Here is a 19,923-nt window from a genome sequence, read left to right as displayed (position 1 = left end):
CACCACCTGGAGCCCTGTCTTATTTTAATATAGTGAGGAGAATTCTGGAAGACTAAGAGGAAAGAGAAGAGAGCGGAAAAACTACAAAAGAAATAAAACGTGTTTGTGCATGTAAAAAAGCCAAGCTTCCTGCACCAGTATAATCTGAGAGAGAACATATACTCAATCCTCCACTCTGACATGAAAAACAGAGTCAAGAGCACAGAAAGATGAAGTCTTCATCTCCAAAAAGCACTGGGGAGGAAGTGGGAAGGAGCTTTACAGTGATGTTCAATGCGTTCTGCAGCTATTAAACACATCGACAGCTCAAGATGCTAAACCCGCTGAGCTATTAAAATAGTCATGTGAAAAATGCCTGCCTCTCTCCAATCAGCTCACTGTAAAAAAGACTGACCTTTTTGGAAATTTCAAATGCATGGAGATGAAATTGAGAAGCTCAATGCGGCTGGGCTACAGTATGATAGGTACAGACCAGCATATAAACAAATCTAAGCTGAATTCATTCCTCACTACACTCCACTAAGACATTCAGGGTGAAGTATGTAAGAGAGTACAGCGGTACGGTCCAGCCGAGATTTATTAATCCTGCATATATAAATCAGAACAAGTCCACAAATGCATTCAGGCAAGGCAATCTGAATGCAGCAGAGAGACTGGACTCCTGTATCAGTAAAGTGTTATTGCGGAGTTGTGCTGAACACTCAAATCCAAAGGACGTATTATGCGATTAGGTGACCGCATCATGCCATGATACTGATTTTGAGTACAGCGGCACATCATGAGCTGACTAACTTAATAAAAAGAAATGAAACGGCATATAAATAACTCCATATTGAGGTCGGTAAGATTTCCTTAATATTTTTGAAATTTGTCTCTTCTGCTTACCAAGGCAGCATTTATTTAAATACAAAAAATATATACAATAAAACTTGCAATATATTTTACTGCATTTAATTTTTTTTTAAAATAAATGTAAATAACTGTTTTCTACTATATATTTTAAAATGTAATTTATTCCTGTGATTTAAAGCTGAATTTTCAGCATCATTACTCCAGTCTTCAGTGTCATATTATCCTTCAGAAATCATAATATGCTGATTTAATAACATTTTGTATTATCAATGTTAAAAACAGTTGTGCTGCTTAATATTTTTGAGGAAAATTAAATCAAAATGAAATGTTTTTTTTAGTCTTTGATGAATAGAAAATTCAAAAGAACAGTATTTATTTGACTTTTGCAAAATTAGAAACGTCACCTTTATTTGAAATTAATGTGTCATTGCTGAATAAAGGTATTGATTTTTTTCAAATATAATTAATTAAATAAAAAATTAAGTATTTAGTATAAAGTGCGTACAAGATATGTATACTTTTTTCGGCTATCAAATTTGCTTATAAAAACTGTATAATTGTATTGGTATCACTCTCAACGACTGCAACAGTGCTAAATTGGGCTTCAGAGGAATTACAAATAGCTAACCACAAGTATTACTGGATTAGAGCCTCATATTGCATTTTCTATCTATGTAAGAACATTTAGAATGATGTTTTGAAGGATCTGCAGAGATGGATGATGCATCAGGACAATGCACACACACACACACACACACACACACACCTACTGCTGACCAGCTTGGCTATAAAACCTTCATTACTCCTGCAATGAGGTGGCGCTCGGCGTGGAACATAGGGCGACCAGGGACCCGTCTGTATCTCTGATTTACAACACACACATCGCCTCCCTCGGCCAGCTGAGGATTTCAACCGCATCACCATCAATTCTCATTACCTCACATGGTAAAAACAACACAGCCCCTTATAAGGCATCAGGCTTCTTTCATAAAGCCTCATGGGCTTCTCAATCTGGTGAAGAACCTGTTTGTGGGCCATGTCCCAATATACGAATCCTCAAAAACATATGAATCAATAGCCAAAAAGAGAAGAGCTTCTTTAATGTAACCAATTGCAACTATATTTATACACTTTTTGAGAAAAGACTGTTATAAACTGCTTGAGAAAATAGTTCTGGGTTGCCCAAGTCTCGAAAGATCTCAATGCCAGTCTATGATATCCTACTCCCTAGACCTGACTCGAGTCACAAAGAAAACTTTCGGCCTGTTGCATCTTCCACCAGGTGGAATTCATCAAAAGAGTCACTTAGAAAAGTATTAGCTCACCTTTACTCAAAAAAAAAAAAAAAAATGGAGGTATCATTCTTGGTGATGAAATTTGATGAAAAATACATATTCTTTATTGAGATTCTCAAAACCTATTTTCCAGAGGCTAGTGTTTTTATAAACTTCTGTTGTCTATAGTGTGCAGTTATCGGAAGTGATTGAGCTCTAAATCAAACCTCCACGTAGCATCCAATCTCATAACAATGTCCTAATTAGGTTGTTAATGATTGATCATTCAGGGCCTGGATAAAGACCAGGACATCCGCCTTGATTAAGTGCCTATTTTTGCTATGGCAAATCATGTTAAGACCAAAGAACGCTCACTGTTCATTTGACCTCCCAGCGTAAGAAGAATGCTGACAGTTCTGCTGCTACTACAGAAGTTCGCTTGGCTGCAGGTTCGCTCTGCTATGGCAGCACACTTGTAAACACTTAATGATTATTTATTCAAGGCACTAGAAAACTCTCTTTCTGAGTGTTTGCATGAAGGCAACATCTAAGTAACTGGCCATGATCCATAAGCACCAGAATCAAAACTGGCATGCAAAACATACAAAAGCGCTTTGATGATAAGTAATGTGTGATCATTTTCTTAAATACAATCAGATTTGATAAAAAAGAAAAAGGCACAGAAAAATGTAGGTAGCACGGTACAGTATGTACAGGTAGAGTAGCAAAGTGAAATGCTTTCATTTGTAATAGACAACTAGGTAGGAGTTACTCACCATGAACCGCAGGTCGTCAAAGCCGTTGAGAAGTAGCTTGCTCTCATACTGCGGAAGGCCTATATGCTCCAACCAATCCCCGACCGACTGTTCAAGCAGCCTCCTGGATCCACCTGCGGACAGAGGAAGGCGCTTGAGCAGCGAGAAACCATTGAGACGGTAGCATCGGCAATCGGAGGAAGAGACGTGGCACTGCCACATCATCCTCGGCCAACAGTGCCGAGAGCACAAACAGCAGGACGGCAGAGGCGACAGGATCCCGGCCGAGAGGTGTGGCCGCTCCCACAGCAGGGGCGAAACCACGCTTGCTAAGAATGAAGTTTGCTGTAGCTGAATTTGGGAAGAAGATGGGGCCCAACGCTGGGACTGATCACAGATTTAGACTCCACATTATGTCTTTGTTGAATCAATTTACATTTGAGAGGTTACTATGAAGTACAACTGGGTGCCAAGAACAGCAATTATCAAAGTTTCCATTTGAGCCCAGAAATCGCCCTATGAATCAAAGGTTTGATTTCACAACCCAAAAAGTCACAGAAGACGATGTGCACCATTGTAATCAATCCAGATTCCTTATAATCCCAAACAGGCTAGCTCCTGGTTTGTTAACTCCTAATTGACTGGGGTGTTTAATGAGGAGGAGCACAGTAGAGGATCAGATGATTGAAAGTTGGTATTCCCTCATGGGTGTCCATGTGGTGGTAGATGCACAAGTAAAGTTCTCAAACAGTCATTACTCCCAAGCAATGTCTACCGAACCCTTGAACTGATGCCGAAAACGTCACAATCTCCTGATCTCCTAAGAGTGACTAAAAATTGCTATGGGACTCTACCGTAAGCCTGGAAACTCTTAACTTGCGTACTGCACTCCTCATGCAAATGAACTTCTAATCCAATCTCTACGATAGCGCTACTTAAAAGCCAGGCAGGATTGCATGACTTGCACTGCACAAAGTCACTCTGTGATTCTCAGGATCAAAGGATCAAAGGTACATGAGATGTAGGCAAAGAGCAAAAAAAGCTTCAGAGACTCTGCTTGAATAAATCTCTTGATATCAACTTTATTCCAAAACAAGAATGTCTGACTTTGATTACATTTAGATGCAGAAGACAGCACAAAGCGTAAGCCTCACCAATAAACGTCAGTGTAATCAAAACCAAATTAAAAAGCAAAAGCGAATGGAAAAACCAATGAGAAGTAGTATCCACCCGAGTCATTCAACTTAATCAGAGACACCCAACTGCAAAAGTACAAGACTTGCTTTTCCAACACGACAAAGTCTCCCAGAGTCCTACAGAAGTCCGAACAGAGAAAGTGGGTGCTCGTCCCACATCAGTCAATCCTCAGAGTACGTTGCAGACATCTCGTTATCCCTCTAGTTCCTCGAGACGTCGCGGCTGCTGTTGAATTAGTAATGCAAGGTCAGTGGGGTGCTTGCCTGCTCCAGAGAATGCCGGTAAAACTTGACATACTTGCGGTGCGGACAAGTCTGGATGTTGTAAGAAACGCAGCAGCAATCCGAAGGTGCGGTCTCCTTGTTCAACCGGACGCTGTCAATTCTGCTCTGCAGCGCTCCTGCTCTGTCTCCTTCTTTCTCTCGCATGCTCCTGCTCCCCCCTCCCTCTCCCTGTCTCCTCCCCTCCCTGCTTCGCTCGCTCTTCCCCGAAAAGGAAATGCGGGCCTGCTGTCCATTATCTAAGGACTCATCAAACCTTTGTCCCCAACCGGGACCATTACTCTTTTGTCAGAGTATTGTTGACTATGGTAACAATATTAGAGGCATTGATTAAAGAAACAAAGCTTAACAGTGTGTACCCAGAAAGCAAAGCATAAACACAGAGGCATATGCAGAGCTTCTAGGCTGGAGGACGTAGCTCTGGGTTTACTGCCAAGCTGCAGGGCAGTTCTTCTTCTAATCCCCCTGACACTCATGCATGTTAATATTTTAGCACCTTTATCCACATAGACAGAAACAAAGCGGAAAAAACTCTGCCAACTATCCTGTTGCAGGAGTTTATTAATGAAATACTGTGTTGATGATGTGACAAATGCCTTATAAATGAATTGCAAAACCACAAGATACAGAGTTCTCCAGTGGTATTAGAAGAGGTAAGCAAAGTCAAAGTTCTGTATTGCTCAAAAGATTATACATTTTCACACTTTAGATTCCAAAAAAGCATTATGACTAGCTAAATGGTACAAGTGTACACAGATTAGCATGCTAGAGTGTTCTCTGAGGTATTTAGATGATGGTTTGTTGGTTTTGAACAAAACGTCCCCAGATTTATTTTCCATCTTATTGCTTATCCAAAAATCTTAAGGCTGAGTTCTTAGAATAAAAGCACTGCTCCTCAACAAGCCACATGATTTATGGTATCATTTATATCGAAAGCACAAACAGTGCAGGGCCTTCGCAGGATAATACTTTGTTTACAGTTTTGTTCAAATTTCTAACGTCAGTAGGAGCAAAAGTAATAAATGCTGGCTTTAGTAAGCACCACTAATAAAATTAAAAATCAAGAGTCATGTCCAAGTAGGATGCCCGCAGGAAACAGGAAATGAGGTCAGAGGCAGTGCCATGTGACCAAGGACAGAGGAAGGACTGGTCCTCTAGCTAGGCTTTGCACTTATATGGGCCAATGAACCCAGTTAGAACACAAAGGCCCCTTGCAGAGACACACACCACTTGAAATGGTGTTTACAGGTTTTAAGATACACTGATGTGAGGAGGGTGCTTTATTCAAGGCTTACAGCAGCTTTCCCATCCATTTTTGCAGGAGTTGCCAAACGGGAGTGAATGGTACAGCAAGCGCGACGGCCCCTCTGGTCTTGATTGCTGAAGTTTGGTTAATTCCAGAGGAAGGTCAATAAGCTGCCTCCATACAGAACAAGGTCACGCATCACCAAGGCGGAATCGTCAAGCGTCTCAGCGTCCATTGATTTAAATCCCAAGTGTACCCTCGTCCTTCAACGGCACACTGGGATTTCTCATTCTCCATTTAAAGGGCCAGCCAACCTCATATCCTCGGTTCACTAATGTAACTCTTCTGGATTTGGCCTTCGTCTTTCTCTTGCCCATCAATAGGTTATTGAGTTTCATTGCTGGATTGCTTGGTCAGGGGTCTCATTTCATAGGGGAGCCGATGCAAAGGCAGATCCTCATTTAAAACATACAATCCAGGAAGACACTTGATGGTCAGCTACAACTAGGAGGCCAAAGCTTCGAGTACAATAAGAAAAGTAAAAGAACAAAAACAAAACATTCTTTCTTCTCTTCTCAATTAAAGACAATCCACTTGATTGTGACATGTCGTATACTGTTTCCAGGTCCAAGTTTCTATTCTGTTTCAAGTGAGAGTGCCATCTCAACAGCCATTTATAAGCACAATTCATTTATAGTACACCTTTAAGCTAAGCTTTTGGGGTCATGATTTTTCAGTAGTATTTACAGAACACCATGAGTGCATCCTTGTACTGTTGGCTGTTTGCTTTTGGTACCTGAAGGAGCATTTGGACATGGAATGACAGCACATGATGTTAGACTTATCCAGATAGATTTATTTATTTTTTAAATGGCTCACTGGAATAGGCTACTTGACTCTGATTGCTCAGTCGCGACATTCCGAGGTGTGTTATAGGGCTGTCAAAATGGCTGAAAAACTAAATTCGAACTGTGTACTTAAATATTATCAATATTCAAATTTAAAAGGCATAATTTCAGTTAGGGGGAAAAAAGCTTTTGGCTGCTCTCCTGAGGTCACAAGAGGGCGCATCGAGCAAAATATTACTAATGGACGTTTATTAAAGCAATAAAATAACAAGACTATCTTTGAAAAAAGTGGCTAATGTTTAAAATGTTTATAGACCATATATAATTAATTAAGTTGCTTAAACAATTAGAAACAAAACAGCATCATGCATGTATCTGTAGTTTAATACAAAGGACCGAAAACCGATCACAAAGAGTACTTTTTCATTTAAAAACATGAGATTCAGTGGGATGGGGAAAAACCACCATAAAGTCTCGAGACACGTTTTTTAAAAGTTGAACTTACATTAATTTTACATGGCTTTCTAAACATGCGGTTATCTTGTGCGAGACGTGAGTGTAGCGGTGATAGACGTCCCTCTAGTCTTGAAAATGCGATAAATATGCGTTCTGTGTGAACGGCTTGGTTTCAGTTTTGACGTAAACAACACTTTTCCGCATTGATGTTCTCTTTTCCCGCAATATTTTAAATGAACAATGTAGCAGCACCGCATCTAGTGGGTTCAGCTGGATAAGCTAAGAAAAACATTAAAATGCAACGACACTTGCATCGTCATCGCATCTTGTGCGCCACTGATAAGGCAGCCTGACGCACACCTACAATTCGAATGCAACGTTTTTGCATTCAAATGTGGATTTTTATTTTAAATTCGACGAACATTCGAAATCAGAATTATTTTTTGACAGCCCTAGTGTGTTATTCCATGACAACAACTGTTGGCATCAGCAACACTGGATAACACACCGCTGCGCTCTCATTTCATTCAAATGCAACTGCTATCCTCTTGCGCCGTAGTTATTGACTATTTACTGTAAAATGAAACCAGAGGACTTTACTATTAATAGAAGGCATACGGTAATATTGTTAAAGTGTTCTCCTTTAACAATATTACAATTCAGAGCGATTGTTTTGTACACTGTAATGGGTTTAGGATAATAAATAGGGATGCGCCATTCCGAAAATGTCGATACTTACATTTTCTGTCGGATTGGGTATCGGTTAGATGGGACGATCCAAATCCGATATTGTGCATACTATTCTGTTACTGTTAAGCCGCACGAAAGGCACATTATAAAGCACAATACAGATTTCGTGATAAGCTGACAATTATTTTCATGTTTTTGCCGATATTAAATCTAAAAAACAAATGAACTAAAAAAAAAAAAAAACTAAAATACATTTTGGCATCTCTACATAATAATGTACAATGAGAATTTTATATTTATTTTGAGATTTTCTAAAGATCAGATTTGAAAAGTGTTATTTTTTGATTGATTGATTGATTGATTTTAAACAAAAAAGATACCTGTGGCAGGGCACTCCTGGTCTTTGGAAAAGTCGATGCCGGCTCCAATTAGGGTCATGATCTTCTCAATCTGTAAGCAAAAAACAAACACAGTGAAACCAAATGAAGACATAAACCACAGTGCAGTGTGAAAAAGAGCAGCTGCGATTTATGTTAAAACTTTGCATTCATGATTTCCCAGCAGAGCAGACGAAGCAGTAATGCAGCAACAAATCCGACTGAGAAAACAACATCTATTATCCCAAGGTTATAAGAATCATGCATAATGCAAATAAGAAACTGCGAAATATTTGGTTGCACCAGCCCTGACCAATACGGTCACAGGTGAACTGAGTGTCAATCAACTACCCAAGCTTAACCATGAAAGACAATCTAGAGTCCAAAAACCCAAGAAAGTAAACACCAAGACATACAGGTAAACTTGTAAACATGCAGGAGAACAAGAGAACAACATGTCCAGGATGTCATTTCATATATTCACCATCATCAATCACTAGTCCAACCAGTTAAATGTCAGACTACAAGACACTGTCTGAAAAGACATAAGGGTAAAAGTAGGAGTTCTGCCTTGCATCTGAATATATCAATGCAATTTAGCCAAGCAGGACATTTCTGAAAGTTAGCAAAGTCTAATGACTTGCAAGCAACTCTTGACTTGGAGTCAGCATTCATTGATCATGACGTCCACACCCTTCAGTGATTGACAGACTGCTGCGGTAACTGAAAGGACACTGATTACATAACATCAGCACAGTCTGGGTTGTCATTTTAGTGTGGAAATTCATTAATTCAATCACAAAAAATGAATTCATAACATCAAAAACAGGCCGTATCCCAGTCACTGAGATTAAGATCTGTCCTTAGTAGGGATATGCCGGTATCAAATTTTCATGGTGCGATTAATTGCTAATGCTTTTATCACGGTATTCGGTATTATCACGATATTGAAATTTAGTTTTAAAAAGTGTCATAATATAGTATAACAGGTTTAATAACATTTTTCTTATAACAAAAATAACTGAACATTTAAATGCAATAAAGCAATACAGAAAAATGTATAAAGTTAAAAGTTTTACACAGATTAAAGTGCAAAAGAACTATAAAGACCAATAGGTATCACTTTACAATAAGACCTCATTAGTTAACCTTGGTTAATGCATTAACATTCACAATGAGCAATAGCTACATTTGCTACATAAGTTATTAATCTTTGTTTAAAAAATACAAGTCTTAGTTCATGTTAGCTCATTAAATAACACAGCTGCAACTCTCGATTTTAACATCCTGTTATTAAATATTGGAATACCTAAGTTTAATGAATGTTCAGAAGAATTTTTCATTGGCAGTTTGTTAACTAATGTTAACTAATGAAGCCCTAATGTAAAGTGTGACCGAACAATAAAGAATCAAAACACTTTCAAACAATATCTAGGGCATGTTGTAGTCCAGATTAAAATGTAAAAAAAGTTTGAAAATAAATAGCCTATTAAGTCTAAATATTTAAGTATTTGGCGCTGTGATGAACATTATTCATTATTATTATTATTATTTCTGCAGTTTAGCGCCATCTGCTGTCAGAGAGTGAAAGTGCGCTTTCATCCAGAGCGTCTCTCACATGTTCCGCCATGTGCTTCACGTCCGCTTTACATCAGAGTGCTCACGGGTCTTTCATCCAGCATACAGTGGTGTTGTGCATTTTGACCAGTTTATGGGAAAAGTATTCTTAAAATGCATTCAAAATTCGGAATAATTTGTAATATATAAATTATTCACGGTATTTAGAAGTGCCCACGATAACAATATCGTGCATATTCATTACCGTGATATATCGCATTACCGAATACCGGCACAAGTCTAGTCCTTAGCAGTTGATGAATCTACTGATGTGTGGAAGCAGCTCCTAATTCTTCAGTACAACAGTGGAGTTATGTAATATGGAGACAATGGAGGAGGTGACGAGGCATTTGAAAACGCCGCACAGAAATTCTTTTAATTGGGGGATAATGCCTCTATGTGGCTGATATTAAACTCTGGCAGAAATTCGAAAAAATAATTAACTATGAGTTAGTAAAAGAAAATGATTCATTTTAAGTGACAGCAAAGCTGCAGAGCAACAGCTTATCCAAAGTAGCGGGGTCAAAAAGACAGCGGTAGACAGAAAAAGGAGAGAGTTTGAATCCTGCCACCACCGCCAAGAAAAGCTGGCTGAGAGAGAGCTGCGAGAAGACACTGACAAGGTTTCCAAACTTTTAAGTGAAAAAGTGAAAGTGACGTGACATGTGGCCAAGTATGGTGACCCATACTCGGAATTAGTGCTCTGCATTTATCCCATCCAAAGTGCACACACACAGCAGTGAACACACACACACCGTGAACACACACCCGGAGCAGTGGGCAGCCATTTATGCTGCAGCGCCCGGGGAGCAGTTGGGGGTTCGGTGCCTTGCTCAAGGGCACCTCAGTCGTGGTATTGAAGGTGGGAGAGAGCGCTGTACATTCACTCCCCCCACCTACAATCCCTGCCGGTACGAGACTCGAACCCACAACCTTTGGGTTACGAGTCCGACTCTCTAACCATTAGGCCACGACTTCCCTTTAGTGACAGATTTCACCAAAAATAAAATAAAAAAATAAATACAAAGTTTTCAGTGGAGCACAAAAGAAGATATTTTGAAGAACATTCAAGCTGCTCTCTTCCATAACATGAAAGCATATGTGGGATGGTAAAGTTTTTCAGTGAGTGCTGACTTTAATTTTGGTCTGTTTTTCACACAAAACTATTATATTACATGACATCAGAAGACCGTATGGGCATTTCTTTTTTACTTTTTTTTTTTTTTGTATGAAAAAGAACAGCATGAACATTCTGAAAATTATCTCCTTTTTCCTCACACAGAAGAAAAAGACATGCTGGTTTGGAACATCACAATCTTTTGAATTAGCTTTTATTTTTCTATATTTATTTTATTTTTATTCAAGTTTTAGTATTTTTAAAGTGCTTTTTAAATGTTATATTTCAATATAGCTTGCTTTATTTATTTATTTGATTTAATTTTCTTTATTATTTGTTTAATTTTCATTTTTTTACAGCGTTATTTAAATGAATAAAAGTGATTTTTAATAGTTTTAGTTTTAGTTAAAGCGGTAGTTCACCCAAGAATTTGGAAGAATGTTGGTAACCAAACTGTTTTGGTTCCCATTGACTTCCATTGCATGGACAAAAAATATAAAGGAAGTCAATGGGAACCAAAACTGTCATCACCGTTATTCAACATTTCTTCTACGTTCACAGAAGAAAGTCATACAGGTTTGAAAAGCCATGGTGGTGAGTAAATGATAACATAATTTGTATCTGTTGGTGAACTACCACTTTAATAACAATGGAATCTTATGAGTAATAAATGACAGATTTATTTATTTTTTGTTTGTAAACCATTCATTTGCAAAACACAATCACAAGAACACCTCTATTTAACTTTGCTCTCAGTAATATCTGTGTAGAAGGGTTGGTTCTGCAGAATCTGTAATAACTGGCGAGCAGCAGCACAGAGCAGAGGAACAGCAGAGGAACAGGAAGCCAGAGGGATGTGTGGAGAGTCTTACTCTTTGGGGCGGCCGCTGTCTCCATGGAATAGAGAGGGAATGCCTCTGTCTCTGCAGGGAGAAAACCAACTTCTGTTCAATTGCTATTCTTTGCTTAAAGGGAGAACAAAATTTGACCCTTGACGATGGCACAATTGAGAAACCCTGTAATACAGTTAATGGGAACTAAATATAAACGTGACCTCCAGGTTGGTTTGACACCTCACTGACCGTGTTTCCAGGAATAAATCCTTTGAAGACGCACAAACACTTGAATGGCTGTCAAAAAAAAAAATGAATAGACTGGGAAAGAGGAAAGTGGGAACGCTTTGATCCCAGCCCTCTGGCTCCATCTACAACAGAAGAGTATTTTTGATTTAAGGATAAGCTGTGTGAAGTTTTTTCATTCCGGTCTCATCCAGAATCCATCAGAAGGCAGACGAGTCATCACTTATGTCTGACATCTCTCTGTCCCACAGCACAGTTTTCTCACTTTCAATATACAGTGCATCTGCTAGAGCGCTCACCGCACATGAACGGATATTCACTTCCTGTCTTTTACAAATTTTCACACCGTTATAGCAAGTGATCAAACGATACGAGTTTGTCAAAGATGGCTAAAATAATGCTAACATAAATGTAGCAAAACAGCTGAAATAAAGCGTCAGTATTAATCATACTGATTTCACCTTGATTGATAAAGAGAAATGTACTGACTTAAAATATTATGTTAATTTGAACTATGAATATGTTATTTATTGACACAGGGAATCTTATTTTTTCTATTTTTGTATTTTTCGGTCCTGAAAAATGCAAAATAGCAGCCTCAGAAAAAAAAATCTCCCTCTTAAACCAAACCTGAGCTTACTTGAGCTTCTTCACTCATATCTTCCTGTCGTTATCTGTGACTCTCTAAACAGAGCCGGAGATCTCCAGAGGACGACTGATGACAGATGAACTGTGCTGCATGCAAATAAGGCAAAGCGTGTTATAATCACACGCGCATTATGCACGGCTCAATTAATGAACCAAACTGAGAAATATTGCATGCAAAGGAAATAAATGAGTGAATAAATGCTAAATAATTAAATGTTTTCTGCATCAGCAAGAGAGCTTGCATCATACAGTATACCGCTTGTGTTTGCAAAACAGAACACAACCCCCCCTCAAGGGGCGTTACATTTCCGACGCGTGCTTGTTGTGTTCGGCCAATCACAATGCACTGGTTCAGCTGGCCAATCAGAGCAGACTGTGCTTGTCAAAGGAGGGGGCTTTGTTGAAAACGAAGCGTTTGAGAGAGGCGGGGCTTAGAGGACCTACAATAATGTACAGTATTTGAAAAATAATGTGTTTTTTGAACATTAAAGCATGTCAACATATTCTGTTACACCAAATACACAAAATAATGATCTTTAAAATAGCATCATATGACCCCTTTAAATATGACACAGCATGCTCAATCAAGCTATCTTTCTGGTAGCGGAAAACATCAAAATATGAAATAAACAAGCATATACGGAACAAGAAAGTGTAGAACCTGTGAATGACGACTGCAGATGCAACATTTAAACAAAGCTCTGACTTCTACCCAGATTTCAGCAGCAAACCCCAACCCAAACTCCTCTTTGCCACAAATGCTTTGCCTCTTGTTTGAAAATGCAAAGCCTCTCATATTTATCTACATCAGTATTCTTCAATATAATCAGTGTGTCTGCTGACCTTATCACACAATTGGAAAAGAAATTAAGATAAATAACGAACTGATGTCTATGTCAGCTAGTGATATATTTCACTGCAGATAAATACTTAAGTATAATTAGCCAAGGCAAATGTTACACGGACACTTACATAACTGGGTGAATCAAGAACATATCCAGGTCATATTTCACCTCAAAATTGATAGAAAGACATACATTTGATTTAGCTTTTTTTTGGGATGATTAAGTTTTTGCATCATGACACTGACAACTAAGCACGTGAAATGTGCTCTTATTTGATGTATGTACTGCATGTTTTTACTGTATGGATTTATTAATGAAGTGTCTCATTTCTGTTCCACCAAACATAAGTCATAATATAAGCTGTGATTAAGAAAACAAAAGAAGAAAACTAATATCATTACATGGAGCCATCTAGAGGCAATTCAACAGCAATGCCGGTCCAAATGTAATATGACGGCTTCCTAAAATCAGAAAAAATCTCTCTCTTAAGTGTAGCTTCAGAAAACCAACCTGAGCTTGCTTGAGCTTCCTCAAGCATCTCTTCCTGTCATTATCTGTGACTCTCTAAACAGAGCCGGAGATCTCCAGAGGACGACTCCACAGGCTGACAGGTTTAAACTTAGTCCAGATGAACTGTGCTGCATGCAAACAAGGCAAAGCGTGTTATAATCACACGCGCATTATGCACGGCTCAATTAATGAACCAAACTGAGAAATATTGCATGCAAAGGAAATAAATGAGTGAATAAATGCTAAATAATTAAATGTTTTCTGCATCAGCAAGAGAGCTTGCATCATACAGTATACCGCTTGTGTTTAATAACAAAATACTAGCTTTAAAAGGAATATAACAATAGAAGTGCACTGGTTGTAAAAGAATACTTCTCTGGGTCAGTGAGAGTGAGAAAAAGTCAAAATCTGCAAAATTCTGTGCAATAGGTTTTAATATGATAAAACATGCTCAATCAAGCTGAGCAGTACCTTTCTGGTAGCAGATTATTAAATTAGGCAAAATATTAAGATATTGTAGATTGTATTGTATTGTAGATCTTGTGAACGATGGCTGCAAATTACTTCTGTATTTATGAATTGTGTTTTGAATTTACGAATCGGATTTTGTAAATGTAAATTGTGCTGTGCATTTATGAATTTTGTTTTATAAATGTATTATTTTTGAGGCCGATCTGGCTCCATACATGGCGTTTAAAAATCCATTTGTACAGCCATTGTTCTATTTAGAATAGGAAAATAACCAACCAACACATTCATAAAGAGGGTATTCTCTCTCTATGACTTTAAAGTTTTGTTGACAGTTATTTCCTTTTTGCTGTCAATATTTCATACTTTATATATAATATATTTGTAGCAGGATTTTGGACCAATGAGATTTCCCTGTGGGCGGAGCTACTGAGTGCAATGTGACAGAAACAGAACTCAAAAATGCGACAGGCTCAGAATTATGTAAATCATGTCATACTGCGCCTGGTTAAAACAGTAATTATGATGCATTAATAGGAACGTGACTATTTACTGTAAGGAGAGTTTGTTTGTAAAGCTGCCTATAGCCGTCAATAGTGCAGTTCAGAGAACCAGAGCTGACAGACACTAGTTGAGGGGTATTAGTTTAGTGACGTGCTAAGCGGCCTATGAAATGTTCTGTTTGATCTTCAGTCTGACACATAAGATGCGACTCATTGACATGCATGAAGAATATGAAGGCTTGCGTTGTTATCCTATGAAATAACTCCATCCCATGACCCATAATTGAATACACAACACAGATTTTGCTCAGCATCTGAGCAGACAGTGTTTAAACACACACACAACCTTGAGTTGCAGGCCACTCTCAACCAATATGAAAATTGTACTGAAAACACAGATTCCCATGAGCAGACCAGCAGGCAGCATTAATGCACCTCAGTAAAGAAGATACCTTTACTGAGAACCAAACCTGCGAGTCCAGCCGGTGATCCCCACGGGTTCAAAACACACACACACATACGCAACACACACTCACAACTAAACAATGTTATTGATTCTCAGGGCCTGTAGTTAGTTTCTTGAGATAATGCAGAGAGCGATTCATTGTGAAGGGCCTCTTCATGGTAAACAGCTCAAACAATAGCAGAGTCAAAGGCCGCGGTGGAGTCACAGGTCGACAGCTGAAGTATAGCCGAGCCGTGGGGAGCATACAGGGAGGACTGTGTGTTTGTGGCCCTCTTCAGAATAGATAACCGCTGTGCCGCTACAAAGACTCCAGGCATCTGGCAAGGCTGGCATGGGCGAACAAAAGGGCAAAAGGACTAAGACCGAGTGGCAAGAACCAGTCACAAAAGAGCCAAGCTGCCATCCATTCAACCAGTCCAGACTCCTGCCAAGACAGGTGCCAGTCGACCCAGAGCCGTGCAGAAGAGCCTTTCTCTGTAAACAATGTTACATCACAAACACTGGCAAAAAGTGTTCTGGCACGACAAAGCGGGAATCTTGTTTAGGGCAGGCGGTTTCATGTGCTAATCGCTTAAATTCACCTAATTGGTCAGTTTAGGGCAATTCAAATTGTGGCAAGCAATGGTAAATCTTACAAAAGTTGTATTCTGAACTGTTGAAACTTTTAAAAGTTTAGAGAAATATATTAAAAGCAAACACTAGAAAAAAGTTTCCAGGCACAACAAATGAAAATATATTTATTTGAAGCATGCAACATTTGTTTTATAATTTGCAACAAGTTTAGAAATGCAAATTTAAATCACAGAAAACACTGGTGTAAAAGTGTTCTGTCAAAACAAACGGAAACCCTATATCTTCAAAGTATGTGACAAACTCATAAGTTTCAGAAAGTTTCAAAGTCGTAGGCAAAAACATTTTGTCAAAACAAACAGAAAATCTAATTTACACAAATCAATTTTGTATGCTAATTGATTAAGCATGTGAAATTGGTCGTACAATTTGTAGCAAGTTTACAAAGACGAAATCAAATCACAGCAAACCGAAAAAGTGTTTTGTCCTTATTTACAAAGCTATTTGTGCATGCTAATCGTCAAAATAAGCATTTGTCTCACAAATTGTATAACATTTAAGGATAATATATATATATATAAACATTGGGGAAAAAAATGGCACAACAAACGGAAAATATAATTTACACAAATCTATTTTTATACTAATTAAGTCATAGTAAAAGTCTGGGGATTTAAATTATGACAGACAAAACAGACAAAAAAAAACTGTTCATGCACAACAACAACAACAACAACAAAAAAATCTGTTTTGTTTGGTAATCATGTTTAAATATGCTCTTACAGTCTGTAAAAGGTTTACAGAAATAAATCAAATGACCAAACACTGCTTTGTCACAAAGAAGCATTAATTAATAAAAGTGTATTTTGCACGCTAATTGCAGAAATGTGTGACATTGGTGTTAGTCTTAAAAATGTTCAGTGAAAATCGAAATGATAGCAAACAGTGACAAAAAAACCCAACAACAAACAATTATTCTGCAACAACAAACATTATAAAAAAAAAACAATAAAAAAACGAATCACTATCATGCAATTTTAATGTAAAATTAAAATAAATAAATACATATTTAGAAAATAAATCACAAAAAAATTACGAGATTTTTTTGAGGATTTAAAAATTAGTGTCAACTTTTGAGTAAACTCTCCCAGTAAAAACAAATTGACCTAAACAACTGCTGGAATCATTCTTTCTAAGTTTTCTAATACATCCATCTCTCCAGAGCCGAATATATTCTTGGATCTCACCACTGAGAATTTGTGGACGTCAATCCCATGTACACGACAACTGTTTTAAAAAAACAACGTCGTCATGCATCCAAAGCAGCTGACAGGTAGAAAACAATCACACTCACAAACGCTGGTCGGGTGGCAGCCATTGGGCCGGAACGGGACGCCGGAGGGACGAATGCATAGAAATACGGACGGAGACGGAGGAGACGCGACTCACTCGTTTAACTCCCTCGGGCTGACTGCATCCCCGCATCCAGACCAGACCAGACCTCCCCTTCCTAAACTTGCTGGCCCATACAGAGAGCTTCCCACACTGTCTAATCCTGGGACGGCCCAACCCCCTGCCACACACACACACACCCTCATGCAAGTCAAAATCTCCTTTGTATGAAAAATTAGACTTTGTGTGAGACTGTGTGTGTGTGTGCGAAGAGGAAGAACACACACACACACAGACAGACAGACAGAGGGAAAGTGATGGGTGTTGTGCGTTCCTGCACCCACATGCTGTCACTCAGGGCAGCGAAGTGTCCCGGACTAGCCAGCCGTGCCCGCTGGGGGAGGAGAAAGAGAGAAACAGATAGAAAACAGACAAGAGAAATGATGACAGACTGCTGTTTGGACATTAGGGACTGCAGGACTGACTGTCCAAACACAGAGACAACATATGGATAGAAATTCTGCTGCGACAGGCAGAAGACAGAGAAGACGCTTATGTTGATTTAACGTCAACATGAAACATTTGCAATCATTTTACATCTGATGCATTTCAGAGAAATAAGATATTGAATGACACATTTTTGAAGTAGAGTGAAATTTGTTTTTACCCATCTGGAATTGTTTGGAGCATAAAAAAAAAAAGAACGTTTCTCCTAGAAAGTAAAAACTTTTGGATATATAATTGGGGAAAAAGATACATATTTAAATTATATACTTTTGGTAGGTGGCTAAAAAATTACTGTTTTATTTTTTCTTAAATTCCATTTTTTCCCCCATTTAATTTTTCAATTGCAATTTAATGACTGAATTAAATGTTTGTAATTTTTAGCAAAAAAGCATCTCTAATTAGGGCTGTCGCGGTGAAGGAATTTCCCTTGCGTTAATTTTGAGTGGCTCAATAGCACGGTATGCGGTATTATCGCCCTGTTGAATACATACATGGGTAAATTCACACACCGGCTCTAAATTCATTAAAGAAGATATAGAAACATCTATCAAAGTTTTTAAGAAGATATTAAAAGGTTAAAAAAACAAATACATACCAATAACCTTGACATTAGTTTGAGTTTTGATGTTTTCACACTCGCATGTGTAAACACCAGCATCATCATCGTTCGCGTCCTGGATTGTGATGGTACGCTGTAGCCCAATAACATTGATTTGAATTTTGCCAGGAATTTCCTTTATCTCTTGTCCATTCTTCTTCCAGACCGCATCTCTGTCCTTGTTCAACTCACAGGTCAAATACATTGGCTGCCCCTTGAACACGGAGGTCTCTTCTTCCAGATTCTTTGTGAATTTCACAGGTAATTCTATATGAAACGATAGAAGAAATGCCACTTGTAACAATCATACATTATTAGTACCAACATATTAAAATTAATGGCCTTTAGAGGCGACGCCATATTCATTTTTTTATATGAATAGAAAGGATGCTTTGAGAATAGCAGTCATGAATACCTTCTACAACAAGTTTAGCTGTTGAGGTCTTCTCCTTGTTGCCAAGCTTTGCAACACATGTGTACTCTCCAGTGTCTGAAAGCTGAACATCAATGATAGCCAGTTTGCGGTCTTTTCCATCAGATGTGAATTTGTGCTTTGGACTCTCCCTTAGATTGCTTCCATCTTTCATCCAGGTGGTGATAGCAGTAGATGGAGAGATATGGCACTCAAATACAGCAGAGGAGCCAATGGACTCAGCCTCCTGTAACACAATGTCTTGGAGCTCCTTCACAAACTTCAAGGGGACAGCTTTGAGCTGGAAACCAAATGGTGATTCTCCTGGAGGCTTGTCACCTCCACCACCAGGTTTCAGCCCTCTACAAGTTTAGAAATGCAAATTTAAATCACAGAAAACACTGGTGTAAAAGTGTTCTGTCAAAACAAACGGAAACCCTATATCTTCAAAGTATGTGACAAACTCATAAGTTTCAGAAAGTTTCAAAGTCGTAGGCAAAAACATTTTGTCAAAACAAACAGAAAATCTAATTTACACAAATCAATTTTGTATGCTAATTGATTAAGCATGTGAAATTGGTCGTACAATTTGTAGCAAGTTTACAAAGACGAAATCAAATCACAGCAAACCGAAAAAGTGTTTTGTCCTTATTTACAAAGCTATTTGTGCATGCTAATCGTCAAAATAAGCATTTGTCTCACAAATTGTATAACATTTAAGGATAATATATATATATATAAACATTGGGGAAAAAAATGGCACAACAAACGGAAAATATAATTTACACAAATCTATTTTTATACTAATTAAGTCATAGTAAAAGTCTGGGGATTTAAATTATGACAGACAAAACAGACAAAAAAAAACTGTTCATGCACAACAACAACAACAACAACAAAAAAATCTGTTTTGTTTGGTAATCATGTTTAAATATGCTCTTACAGTCTGTAAAAGGTTTACAGAAATAAATCAAATGACCAAACACTGCTTTGTCACAAAGAAGCATTAATTAATAAAAGTGTATTTTGCACGCTAATTGCAGAAATGTGTGACATTGGTGTTAGTCTTAAAAATGTTCAGTGAAAATCGAAATGATAGCAAACAGTGACAAAAAAACCCAACAACAAACAATTATTCTGCAACAACAAACATTATAAAAAAAAAACAATAAAAAAACGAATCACTATCATGCAATTTTAATGTAAAATTAAAAT

General features: G+C 38.1%; 1 protein-coding gene across 1 annotated transcript in view; it reads right to left on the bottom strand.

Moving 5' to 3' along the window:
• anks1aa (ankyrin repeat and sterile alpha motif domain containing 1Aa) overlaps nt 1–19,923 on the bottom strand; it is a 114,890-nt gene that overhangs the window by 20,635 nt on the left and 74,332 nt on the right. Inside the window, exons 15-17 of the mRNA XM_016513676.1 lie at nt 11,583–11,633; nt 7,980–8,049; nt 2,903–3,015 (exon numbers count right to left, since the gene is read on the bottom strand). Of these exons, the coding sequence (XP_016369162.1) occupies nt 2,903–3,015; nt 7,980–8,049; nt 11,583–11,633 (234 nt within the window). The remainder of the gene's footprint in view (nt 1–2,902; nt 3,016–7,979; nt 8,050–11,582; nt 11,634–19,923) is intronic.

The sequence above is a fragment of the Sinocyclocheilus rhinocerous genome, unplaced genomic scaffold, assembly GCF_001515625.1.
Source record: "Sinocyclocheilus rhinocerous isolate Xijiao unplaced genomic scaffold, SAMN03320098_v1.1 scaffold776, whole genome shotgun sequence".
NCBI lineage: Eukaryota > Metazoa > Chordata > Actinopteri > Cypriniformes > Cyprinidae > Sinocyclocheilus > Sinocyclocheilus rhinocerous.
This window is presented reverse-complemented; position numbering and strand designations above follow the sequence as displayed.